This window comes from Amphiura filiformis, chromosome 16 (assembly GCF_039555335.1).
Source record: "Amphiura filiformis chromosome 16, Afil_fr2py, whole genome shotgun sequence".
In the NCBI taxonomy this organism is placed as follows: Eukaryota; Metazoa; Echinodermata; class Ophiuroidea; order Amphilepidida; family Amphiuridae; genus Amphiura; species Amphiura filiformis.
Genome location: NC_092643.1, coordinates 31,071,289 through 31,083,936, shown reverse-complemented (window position 1 = coordinate 31,083,936; position 12,648 = coordinate 31,071,289). Strand labels below are relative to the sequence as shown.

The following is a 12,648-nucleotide window of genomic DNA, read 5'->3' as shown; positions in this document are numbered from 1 at the left end:
GCTATTTTTGCACACCTTCTCTGTTCAATGTACTTCAATATTTCAATTTACATAGCATTTAATAGTACAATAAATTGAGACCTGTCGCGCGCCACTAGGTATATGCTCCGCCAGTTTAGGCCTGCTCTAAACTAGCTAAATGTGCACATAGTGTGTATTATAAAACACTCCTGAAAACTTTATTTTTATGACTAAATATGCATATTAAATTTGATACTAGTATTCATTAATGCACTTCTATCAAAAACATTTTTAGTAAGGTCACAGAGAGAGAAGGTGGGTGGGGGAGAGTGATGTGAGACCATGCAACCAATGTATTTGTACTAAACGTTGATGCTTGTTAATGCACTAACCCATGCAAGGCACTTGCATTGGGCTTGATCAACATCTCAAGATGTGTGCATTGATGTGTCCAATTTCTTTCTCAACATAACATACATATTGTTTAATCTATGCTTTAACTTTTACATTTATTTTGCAGTTTGCCAAGCGGAATGAGAAGGGTGAGACTCTCTTACACAGGGCTTGTATAGATGGTAATCTGAAACAGGTCAAGAGACTTATAGAGCAGGTAATAGGAAAGCATTCTTTTGGGTGGATGTTTTGTCTTGTCATGTCCTTATCTTTGTCTTTGTTTTGTTGTTGTGGGTGTGTCTTTTGGGTGGGGGTAGGGTGTGTGTTGGTGGGTTTGTTATTTGATAAAGCATCATCGCTTTGAATTTTTTATGAAACATTGTATCTAATGAAGAAGGGGGCTGGTGGGTAATCTATGTAAAGGCCAAGATATGATTCAGATCGGATCAGGACTCTGTCATCTTTCAGTGGGTCTTTGGACCTGCTCAGTGTCTGCTTTTTAAAATTAAGATTTTGAATTGAAGTCTTCATCTTTGGTTCGAGTTGTATTTTGGTCTGAATGTCCTTTCATGCTTTCTCTCCCTTACCTGCCCCAAGTACAGGTCATTAAAAAAAAGAGAAGAAAAAAAAGGAAAGCAGGCATTCCATGTATTGGAAACAGTCAAGGTTGTAGCTGTGCCGGTCGGTTGTAACTGCCACTAGCATTTGCCAACTGACACTCAATCAAAATAAGCTTCCTTCCGACGGGCACAAAATTGTTCAAATATTGTATGATTATGAACAAACTTTAATAAATATCAAAAATTTTACAATGTTTCACGTCGACATGCATAATAAAACAGCAATTTTGCAGCGCCATATACGGCCATAACATTCACACGATCGTTCATGGTGGCCATTGTTGTTTTATAGTTGATGCAGTTTTAATAATAATAATAATAATAAAGACAGATTTAATATAGCGCCTAATGCAAATGCCTCTAGGCGCTTTACACAACCAGAAACAGATTAAAATATCTTAAGCTACAAACAAAGAAAATTTAAGGGCCTAACAAATACAATTTTTTTTTCTTTTTAAATAATAAACAAAATTTTATACAGAACAATATAAACAAAATGAAAAAGTCATAATCCACGCTGCTTCTCATGAGCCAAAAAAAGCAAACGAGGAGGCACGACAAAAGGCACATATGGGTGGCGCACTAACACATGTCCCAGATGGGTGTTTTCTGGATGGTAAATTAGTTGGCACTCAACTTGGGCTGGTTTCAACCCTGGAAAGTTTTTTTTCCTGTCTGATAATATATTGGCCCTTGTCAATTGTTATGTATATTGTTCTTTTTATGTATTTTTCACTAAATAAAGACAATTTTTATGCATTATAGAATACTCTAGTCCTCTCACAAATACAAACATTTACTAATTCAACAAAATGATACATTTGTTTTCCCCCTCTTCTTCTACACCAGGGTCATCCTCGCAACCCCAGGGACAACTGCGGTTGGATCCCCTTACACGAAGCCTGTAACTTTGGCTTCTACGAGATTGCAGAGTTTCTACTGGATCATGGCGCCGATATAAATGACCGTGGCGGAGAAGGGTGTGGTGGGATTACCCCATTGCATGATGCTATAGATGGAGGCAACTTTGAGGTTGCTGATTTGCTGATTAATAAAGGAGCTAATGTGTTGGCTAAGAATGATGAGGTGAGTGTACTTTGGCAGAAATCTGTATTGGTTATCTCTCAACTGTCCCTCATTTGGGGTTTTCCCCGGGGGTTTTCCAAAGTGAAAATGAGGGACAGTCCTGCTTTCTGAAAATTTCAGTTATGGCAAATCTCATAAAATGTAAGAACAGCAGAAAATGATGCAAATTTCACTTTAAAATTTTGCTATAGCATTCTCTTTAGTCTATTTTGATAAATTTAGCCCTGCAAAACCTTCCCTGAATTCTGAAAGTATTGCACACCTCAAGTCTTAAAATTTGTCGGTACCTGGTTTGTGTACATGCACAAGGTTTTGTCCTCAATGTCCCTCTTTCTGACTTAAGTAGGTTGGCAGGTCTGTTATCTTAAGGGCTCGGTTGCCGACCTTTACACAGTATTTTTAGTGGGACATGAGAGCACATCAGAGATACACATCAAATTGCATTCTTAATACAAGGAATGTCCTGATATCAAATAATTTTAATTTTTTGAAAATTGCGATATTATAATACAAATTTTATGGGGAATTATTAAAAATTGAAAAGTCTTTGAAGTAAACTTTATAATCTAAGGTCAAAGGTTTCATATGATGGTGGGCTTTTCCTCCTAGCTACATACACTAGTACATATCATTAGATTTCTAATTTTGAGTTCAACTAAATGCGTTCAACACAGTTAATAACACATTTTTGATATCTCAAAATTGACTGTACCATAGTCTGCCTGCTAACCCTCTAATCCTGATTTTGGGGTAGACTAGATTCTGTAATTGGGCTATTCCAGCTAAAATCCATACACCCCTGCAGAAGACATGACCTTAATTGCCTACACAGGGGGTGTAGATTTCAAATAGATTCACCCATTCAAGTATCACCATTCGAAATTCACACTCCATGTGTGGAAGATTACAGCCATGTCTTCCATATTGGGTGTATGGATTTCAACTGGAATAGCCTGTTTATTACACTGGATTTATTGTTAAAAGTCTCATCCATACAAAAATGTGCCATAATTTTGAAAAGGACATTTCTAAACTTTATTCTCATTTTGCTTGGGGTCATGCAAGGTCTTAGCCAGTCATGCGTCCACCCGTCTTTAATAAGACGGGCTAATCTAATTTTAGACGGTGGATTTAATGGATTTTACAGATGTGATAGCTCTAAAATAGATGATTTTAAGGTTATATGAACTTGAGACTAATTCAGAGTGACATGTAAAGGCCAAATCAGGACATATTTGACCCCAGTGACCCTTCCATGGGTATAGACAAGTTGTTTTATATTTGAGGGTCAAATTTTGGTATCTGGTTGGACGGGTGGTTTCTGATTTCTGGCTAAGACTCTGGCCGGTCATGTAATAATTATCTGTATTTTCTTGTTGAAATTAGGGTAAATCTGCAATAGACAATCTAATGAGATGGAAAGATACATACGAGAGAGATATTGATGAGGAAACTATGGTACGATGTCGACATACACAAGGGTTACTGAATAAAGCAATCACAGAAGGTAGGCATGCCACTGATATGAAGTTGTATTCTGACATACCTACTATGCACATGGATTGAAGCTTGATGACTTTGTTGACACTTCTTTTTTTCCACGATAGCTTGTTTTGAACATGAAAAGCATGATAAATGAATGTTCTGCCGAAATTTTCACTTTCAAAGGAACTTTCAGGTAGACAATTATTACAGTCATCTACAATAATGATCTATTTGTTATTTGTCATGACAGTCAGCATTCAATTTACTTTGAAATTGCAAAGCAATTTTTAGTGAAAATATTAGTTAGTCGATGTGCTTATGATACAATATTAGTATTATATGTTTACATTGTAAAAAATTGCTATACAACTTCATTTTACCCGGAGTTTCCCGATTTTCCGACTTCAAAGTCGGGAAAAAACGGAGCACTCCGATTTCTGAGTTTTTGAAATAATAAAAAAAATATTAAAAAGATCGAAAAATATCGTATTCCTTAGAACCCTGACTGGATGACTCGGCTAGATTAATAATGGTACTCATTTAACATGTATGTGGTCAAATTTTTAGATCATTGAGAACACCTTTTCATGCCCCAAATTGATGAATTTTAGTCCATTATCGGACCAGCACGCTATACTTATTGTGTCCGGTTTCCCGTTCAAAAACTCATCTCTTTTTCCTCAATGAATATTACCCAAGTAAGAAGCATGTAATGTATATTAATGAACAATGACGTTTGAGATGATGCTGGACTAATGCGTATAGGTCTAGATGTATACTCTAATATCAAGTCATGTTTAAGTCTAAATGGAAGCAAACTTGGGTCAAAGGTTTGATATGCACCTTTTAGCTGTATCCTTTGGCTTTGTGTTGCATTTGGGGTGGACTTTGGGGGTGGGGGTGTTAGAGGTTGGGTGGGGTGGGTGTCGGTATGTATTTTCCCTTGGGATAGGCCTACTGTTTTAGTCCCAATTTGTAGTGACATCACTCTGTATGTTTAACATACCGAATTTTATAAATTACTCATACAATGTATTCTTCATGTACATTAGTACCCCCCCCTCAATGTGAGCCCCTCCCACATACCCAAGAGGGGGGGGGTCAAAATTTGATGAATCATTGTTTTTATATTGTGCATTATGTTTATCAATTGCAGTCATGTAGGCCATGTTATTAGGCCAAAAAAAACCTTTGAAGAATGTCTCTCATGTACAAAAGTATAGGAAACTGAACATTTAAAACCACTTTTTTAGGATGAAGGAAGCATTTTTTCAAAAAAAGTCTATAACAGGTTTTTGTCAAAAATGGTCTCTTTTTGTTGTCCTGAAATTTTAAGTAAAAGCACACTGACTGTCAAGGCTCATGGTGGGTTGGTGGGGGTGGGGTGGGGTGGGAAGGCAGTGGATGCCAAGCACAAAAAAATGGTTAATTATTGCCTTATTTTTCTGCTTCACATATATCAACATCAGCCATATTAGTCATGTAATAAAGCCAAAAAACATTTTTTCTCTTGTGCATAAAAGTATAGGAAACTCGAAACTTTAACGGGTTAGGCCATTTTAAATCGACTTTCGAAAAGTTTTTTGATACATTCATTGATTTCTCAAAAAGTAAAAATCGCAGTTTAACAAATAACGGTTCAAATGAAAGCCATTATTGGGGGCTAATTGTTGTATCACGATGAAAGGCCTGACACAAATATAAACACTTATTTCGGTGACCCAAGTTCATGGTCATTTCTGCTCACGCACTTTTTTACAGATGGCCTAGAATTTCATATTTCGGTTTCAGCGATTGCCCGAAAAAAGTGGTATGTTTTTGAAAAGCGTTTCCGCTTGGAATGTAGATAGTTGTTGTTGCTATTACTGTTCGCGATTTTATTTTATGCACTTTTTAGCCGACAATTTTCAATGCATTTTACATAATAGAAATGTCGCTGGCATAAATACCGATATTTTTAACAGTATCGTTTTTTTAAAAGAAAATACCATCCAAAAGAGTTCCCAATACTTTTATGAAACCATAGATACCAAATCGGACTGCAGGTGATGAACAGATTTTGAACTAGAATTAAAAGAACCAGCGTAGGCCTTCTCAAAATGTACTTTTTTAAAATATCGAGTTGTTTAATTTTGGACTGCTTTTTCCTTGTTTTTTATAACAAGAAAATGCTTTACATACCCCAAACTTCTCACATAGTCTTGGCTAAGTGTCCGTTACTGGTTGATATTATTAGAATTAAACGATTTTCATGATTAACTTACTTTTACCGCAATGTTTTCCCTCGCAATGTTCAAATATATCCTCAAAATGGCGTTGCTTTCGGTCTCACATTAATGACAAGGTTATCCCAAGATGTGTGAGAGTTTCTGACACTATATTCACGGGTATTCTATAGCTATTCAAACATATACAAATTTGGCTGGTTTATGATAAGCTATACCATTTTCACCCTGATGTGGTAGATTGGATCCTTCAGTTTTTCAACAACTACGCACGGTCATCGGGTTGTGCTGTTGGTGAATAAGGCAACGTGACGGATTGTGGGTAAATAAAAGACGCCGTCATTAGAGGCCAGAAGGATTCAGGCTACTGATATGGCAGTGACATCAGCACTGTATGAATTTCATTACACTCCTAGCGTTCGATCAAAGCGCTGGTGTACACTCGCACGCCGCTTAAAGACGCCGCATAGATGCGCGAGCCGAAACAGCTGCTTCAACGCGTTGACGCCACTGCCACAACGGGGTGAAAACTGGTATAGGTCAGGCTTCCTCAAATAGGTTTGTTGAAGCGCCACATGAAATAAAAGACTGAAAAGCGCCACTCAATGGCTGCGAAGCAGCTTTCGCGGTGCTTTAGCACGGCCGGGGGAGTCGGAGGGGTGCCCCCCCCCCCTGTGAAGTTATCGTTGTTGTTTTTTTTTAAGTTGAGGTGCAAATGACGCCATTTGGTGCAATATTTTGCACTATTTTAGCCTGTCTTTACACGGAGAACATGGGAATTTATTTATTTATTTATTTATTTTAAATCTAAACGGCGCCTCGCGCCACTCGGGAAGCCACGCTATTTGCGGACCCCTGGTATAGGTAATAGATGACTATGAAAACTTTCCGCATACCGAATATGGGTTTAGCCCATATTTAATTGCCTTTGGGCCCTATGATTTATTTTTAGAAAAGAAAGCCTAAGACTGGAGCCTAATCAATTGAGAAGGGAATGGATTTTGTCACAATAATATCAAAATTAATATCGTCCATAACAAGAAGGAATGCATCACAATTTTTTGATATCCAGCTATAGTATTTTAATTGATTTACACTGAACATGAAGCTATAATATCTCTACTATATAGCTTCATGCACTGGACATTTGCAGACCGACCTTCTCCATGTAGCGAGTACCACATTAGATTGTGTTTACAAGAAATATATAATAAGCGCCACTTCCACGAAATGTCCTATATGCCAGCAACTTTGATGATAATATATTATCTACAACATCACACCTGTTTTTCAAGAACTCTCTTTATCTATTCACCTCAAAGAAAGGATTAGAATTATTATAATAGAATCCTGACCTGATGCAACGCATTTTAATGAGTTGCTGAGGGACTAGAAATCTTTATGGTCGAATGAACAACGTATGACCACTACACAGGTCAATGGCCTTATTGTGTTCTGGCGGGTTATTTAAAAGCACGGTCCCTGAATTTTTCCAGACAAGGAACAATAGGAACAAATTGCCTGGCAATGGGGTCACATATAATCCCAGTCTATAGTGTGATCAGAACATTATAGGCAGGTAATCATTATAGTATAATCAGTACGAAAAGTCCAATGCGATTTTTAATGTATTTTAAAAAATTCAAAGAACCACTTTTTAGCGGGAATTTTTGCAAGTTACACAGCTGAAGTTGTAAAATGGTTGAAATACTACAATATTACGGCGTAAACAAGAATATGTTTCAGCAAAGAGATTCATTTGGTAGGATTGTTGAGATCATAAACTGGTTAATTATGTTAGCCAAATCCAATAAATATTACTCACGGAACTGAGCTTCGCCATCTTGGCTGATGGCTTGATCACAGATGAACTGGTCCACTGCTTTTCCCGCGAAACTTGGTTGCTATAGACGCATCCTCGTTACCCGGAAGTGATGTTGATTTAAGCAGTGGGTCATATACATGATCTAGAAAGTACGCACCCTCGTCGCGGTTGAGTGAGTTCTTCCCTTTTTCTGATTTGGATGGCCTCCTGACTCTTCTTGAGAAGGCGTTGGAGTCTTTATCCAGTAATTTGGCCCCCTCCCAGTCGATGACGTGATTTTCTTGTGCTACGTGGTCGGTTATTGCGGACTTGTGCTGTTCAGTGGTAGAGAGCTTTCTGCTGGCTCTGGTGAAATTTTGGTGGCGATCTTTTCAGTGTCTTTCTGATGCTCCTTCTTCCTTACCCCAAATGGTCTACCAGTCTCACCTATGTATGATTTATTACACCCTTTGCACGGGATGTCATAAACAACTTCACTGGTCTGATCGATGTCTTTTTTGTCTTTCGGGAGGACAAGGACACTTTTTAGAGTGTTGGTTGGCTTCATGGCTGTTGTAAAACCATGCTTGCGGAAAACTCTTTGCAATTTTTCAGAGGTACCCTCCACATATGGTATAACCACCATGCCTTTGATTGGAGTCTCCGTTGTCTTCTTCTGAGGTTTTGCTGTTGTTTTGTCCTTCATTTGCTGTTTCACCTTGTCCATCGCCCACTTGGGGTATTCACAAACCGCCAATGCCTTTCTGATTCTTTGTTCCTCGTCTTTCTTGTCGTCTTCCTCCGTAACAATCTTGTCTTTTCTGTCCATTAATGTCCGGATCACCCCTAATTTCTGGTGAAGGGGGTGTAGATCATGTATATGACCCACTGCTTAAATCAACATCACTTCCGGGTAACGAGGATGCGTCTATAGCAACCAAGTTTCGCGGGAAAAGCAGTGGACCAGTTCATCTGTGATCAAGCCATCAGCCAAGATGGCGAAAGCTCAGTTCCGTGAGTAATATTTATTGGATTTGGCTAACATAATTAACCAGTTTAAGAATATGTTTGTTTGGTCTTTGTTCCTATAGCCACATCCCTTAAAGCATGTTTTCTGGAAGAAGGTAGCACTTTTTATTAAAAGTGTAGAACAAGCCAGGAGCTTTTAAAATGTTCTTTTTACCCTCTGAAATGGCCTTTCCTGTGGTGCTAAATGTGCAGAAACCATCTGATAAGCAGGGCATATAAAAACAAACAAACAAACATACAAGTCTCTAGTGCAAGTTATTTGTTTTTTCTCTTTTATTTCAATTACTTTTTACTAAATTTATATGTAATTTCCCCTCTTAAATGTTGTTTCCTGTAGTATAATTTGTGTAGAAACCCTCTGGCTTCAGGGGGCTTTGCCCCCTTGACCCCCACCGGGGCTTTGCCCCTGTACCCCACCAGGGGCCCTTAAGCGGGCCCCTGGACCCCCCGCCGTGCAGGCGAGACTCCAGTCGCTTCGCTCACTTCGTTCGCAATGACTCCTATTTCTGGGTTCCCGAGGTTGGCAGGTATGTTTGTGTAGCAGGCTTTGCAAAATAGGGGAGCAATTTGTTATGCTACACCAGGTAAATCAAACACTGATGACAGTCATTCATTCCTATTTTCATTTCATTATTTGTATATTCCCCATCCAGGTGCAAACAGGAAGATCAAGCCAAGCAGACCAAGAAATATCATGGAAGATCCTGAACTATTTGACAAAGAAGAAGGATACAGTCAAGTCCAGAGAAGTCAAGGGTTATCACAAAGGAGTACTGATATGGGAAGAACTACTTTTACTTCTAAAAACAGAAGTATATCAGATTTAGTCACTAAGAAATTTTCAAGTAACAACCAAAGAACTAAACAGTCTCTTCAACCAGCTCAGAGAAGGTCCAGTTTCATTGATTTAGATACTGACGAGCCTTCAGATAGTGGAAGAGATGCAACTGAATCTTTTTCTAGTCAGGAATCAACTTCTGGTAGTGCGCTTTCGCAAGATTCCATGCCTGATATGGTGTGTCACAAGAGGTCAAGGGTTCAAAGGTTAGAGGTTGAGGTGTCAACTCCAGAGGATGAGAGTCAAGAGAGCGATGAAATACATCTTGGGAATTCAAGAGGTGGAGTTGGGAGTAATGGTCTTAATGAGTCATCAAATATTGAAGACTTTGAAGAAGAGGCGGAGCACCAAAATAATGAAAGGAGTTTGGATATTGATGATCCAATAAACGCTAGACATTCGTACAGATCTGCGATAAGTAGAATAGGCAGTGCTGCATCACGCCTCTCCCAACAAACTTTTGAGTTGCCTCTGACAAGGTCATCATCAACCAATGACGGCCCAGCTATGATCTCAGAGGAAGAATACACCGCGGGTGATGATTGGTTAATTGACGATGTCGGTATGCAGCCGACCAAGAGAAAACGTGTGGACATAGATGGCACTTTTAGCACATCCACGTCTAGGAGTCAAGTATCGAAACATTTTGAAACGCGTACAAATTCCTCCAGTTCTTCAAGGTCTAGATTGAGCAGGAAGAGGAAACCAAGACAGACAAAATTAACAAGTTTAGTCGCGCAAATTGGCAGAATACCGTCGATAATCCAGGAGAAAGATGAAGAGGACATTAGCAACACCTCTTCCGATGTTGAAATGATACCAGAGAGTCCTGTTGAAAGTCGAGTCCCTGATTTCCCGCAAAGGAACAATGTGAGTCTGTCGCAGCAAACGCAAGAACAACGCCCACCTGCAGTTGTAGGAGGAACGGTAATGCGAATTAAGGTGAAGATACAGGACAAGATGTTTCTGATACCAATACCGACACGGTAAGTTGACAAGATCAAATAAATGTGTGATTCTGATATCAATTTTGTAAACCTTGGTTCACCTCAAGTTCAGTCAGTAGTGACGTAGGTCCATATTTCGCTGGTACATATTAAGTTAATCATACAGAGCGTACACATACACTTACAAGGGCGGTTTGAAAGTTTTACATGTTATTCTTACTTTACTATATTGGAACCACCTTAGTGAAGAAAACCATTACTTAACTTTTATACAGCATATCAGTTTTGTGGCGCTGTGAATTCAAAGACTCCTCATAAACCGTCTGTGAATTCAAATACTCTTGCTAACTTCTTACTGCATTTTGAGATAATTTTGTTTCAAGGTGCTTCCATGCTTTTGTTTATTATTGTTGTGGTTTAAACATGTGCTAAAATAATGTAATATCTTTAAAAAACAGTGAACAAAGCTACATTGTATGCTTTTTTGTTTCATTTTTTCCAATATTGCATTATTTTGCTCTGCCTAAAAAAGTTGCACAGATAAAATTTCAATTTGCACAGATGTATTTGAAGCAAAAAGGTGCATGAACTGTCTAATGTACTAACAGACTACCTAAATGTTTTATTTGCTGCCAAAATTGAAACAAGTGAAAAGTATGTGAAATAACAGACCCGGATATGTGATTTCACATGCGGGTCTCTGAATTCAGAGGAGTCTGTGAATTCACAGCACCCCCGAACTGATATTGCAGCTAGGGGCAAACAAATGGTAACATAAATTGTTTTCATAAGAGATCATTTTGTCAATTTGAACCTTTACACTAAGTTCGCTAAAATTTGATTCTTAACAATAACTTGCTTTTAGTGATGAGCGTAGCATGAATTGGTTGGCAGAGGAGGCAGGCAGACGTTATTACAACTCATGCGGGTTGAAACCAAAACTAGTGCTATGTACACAAGAAGGAGCAGAGTTCTCACCCGATGATATGGTCACTGATTTACTTACTAATAATGAAGAGGTACGATTTGAATATTTAAGTAGAACAGACAAATTTTTGTTTCTTTAAAAGCCTATAGTTTATGGCTGTTTGAAATTGCATTTTGTTGAGAAGAACGATTTGGGCAAAATATTTCGGTGATACTTACCTCCTGGCATGCACCTGTGTGGTGGATCACTTAGCTGACGATGAGAGGATAAGCAACACAGGTGAATACTCCAGTCCACAGTTACAATTACTTTTGTTTGATTTTTTTGGTCTCTTAGTATTTGTGACTTTGGACACACTCTAAAACAAAGTGGTATATCAGACACATAGCAAAACAAACGGAAGGTAGTTATCTTCCATTATATCACTCATACATAAATTCTAGACAGTTCATTGGTTGATTACCATTTATCATTTTTACCATCACCCACTCCGTGTGATAGTCTTTACATCATAGTTCTCTGCCATAGTGCGCCTGCGCCAAGCCGTGCGCTGACTCTTGGACTCGCCGATTTAGTTATGGGGTGGACCCCAAAATGTGAAGTATATCACGGCAAAACATGGTGTTATGTTGATGAAAAAATGTATTTCCTACCTTAAATAGTATTTTAGTAATAGAATTTATGCATGAGTGATATAAAACAAATATTAACTGTCTTAAATTTGTGTAATGGTCGAAATATAATCACTCTGTGAAAGATGTATTGTTCCATTCCACTCGCCGTTCCGGCTCATCTTTCACCGAGTGATTATATTTCGACCACCACACTCGTAGACAGTTAATATTTGTATACTATCAAAGTATGTGTTTGCTAGGCTATATTAGGTTGATAAATAATAGTGGGCCTAGGGTTGAACCTTGGGGTACTCCACATATTATATTTCTATATTGAGAACCCTTTGTTTTATCATGCAGGTATTAGGGAAGGTAGACCAGTGGGATCTTCCGCCACTCTTGGAGAGGTATAAAAGAGCTTGTGAGAACGCCAAAACAAGTAAGATTCTTTACAATGTAAACCATAATTTGAAAACATCATCCAGCAGATATCCATTCAAATAAAAATTCATCAGATGTGGACAGCAGTATTTGTTGCAATTTTGGTGCTGTGAAATTGAAATTTGGCATATTAAAGAGAACTGCCATTCTTGAATGAACTATTATAATACTTATGCCAAAATTGGGCCACTTTTAATTTCCATTCTCAATGAATAATTGTAATACTTATGCCAAATTGGGCCACTTTTAACAAAAACATACCTTTATTTGATGCACC

At 38.3% G+C, this 12,648-nt stretch overlaps 1 protein-coding gene across 1 annotated transcript in view; it reads left to right on the top strand.

Annotated features, from left to right (window-relative positions):
* LOC140135871 (tonsoku-like protein) overlaps positions 1-12,648 on the top strand; it is a 38,436-nt gene that overhangs the window by 20,415 nt on the left and 5,373 nt on the right. The window contains exons 12-17 of the mRNA XM_072157521.1: positions 482-571; positions 1,824-2,060; positions 3,447-3,567; positions 9,257-10,427; positions 11,254-11,407; positions 12,291-12,369. Of these exons, the coding sequence (XP_072013622.1) occupies positions 482-571; positions 1,824-2,060; positions 3,447-3,567; positions 9,257-10,427; positions 11,254-11,407; positions 12,291-12,369 (1,852 nt within the window). The remainder of the gene's footprint in view (positions 1-481; positions 572-1,823; positions 2,061-3,446; positions 3,568-9,256; positions 10,428-11,253; positions 11,408-12,290; positions 12,370-12,648) is intronic.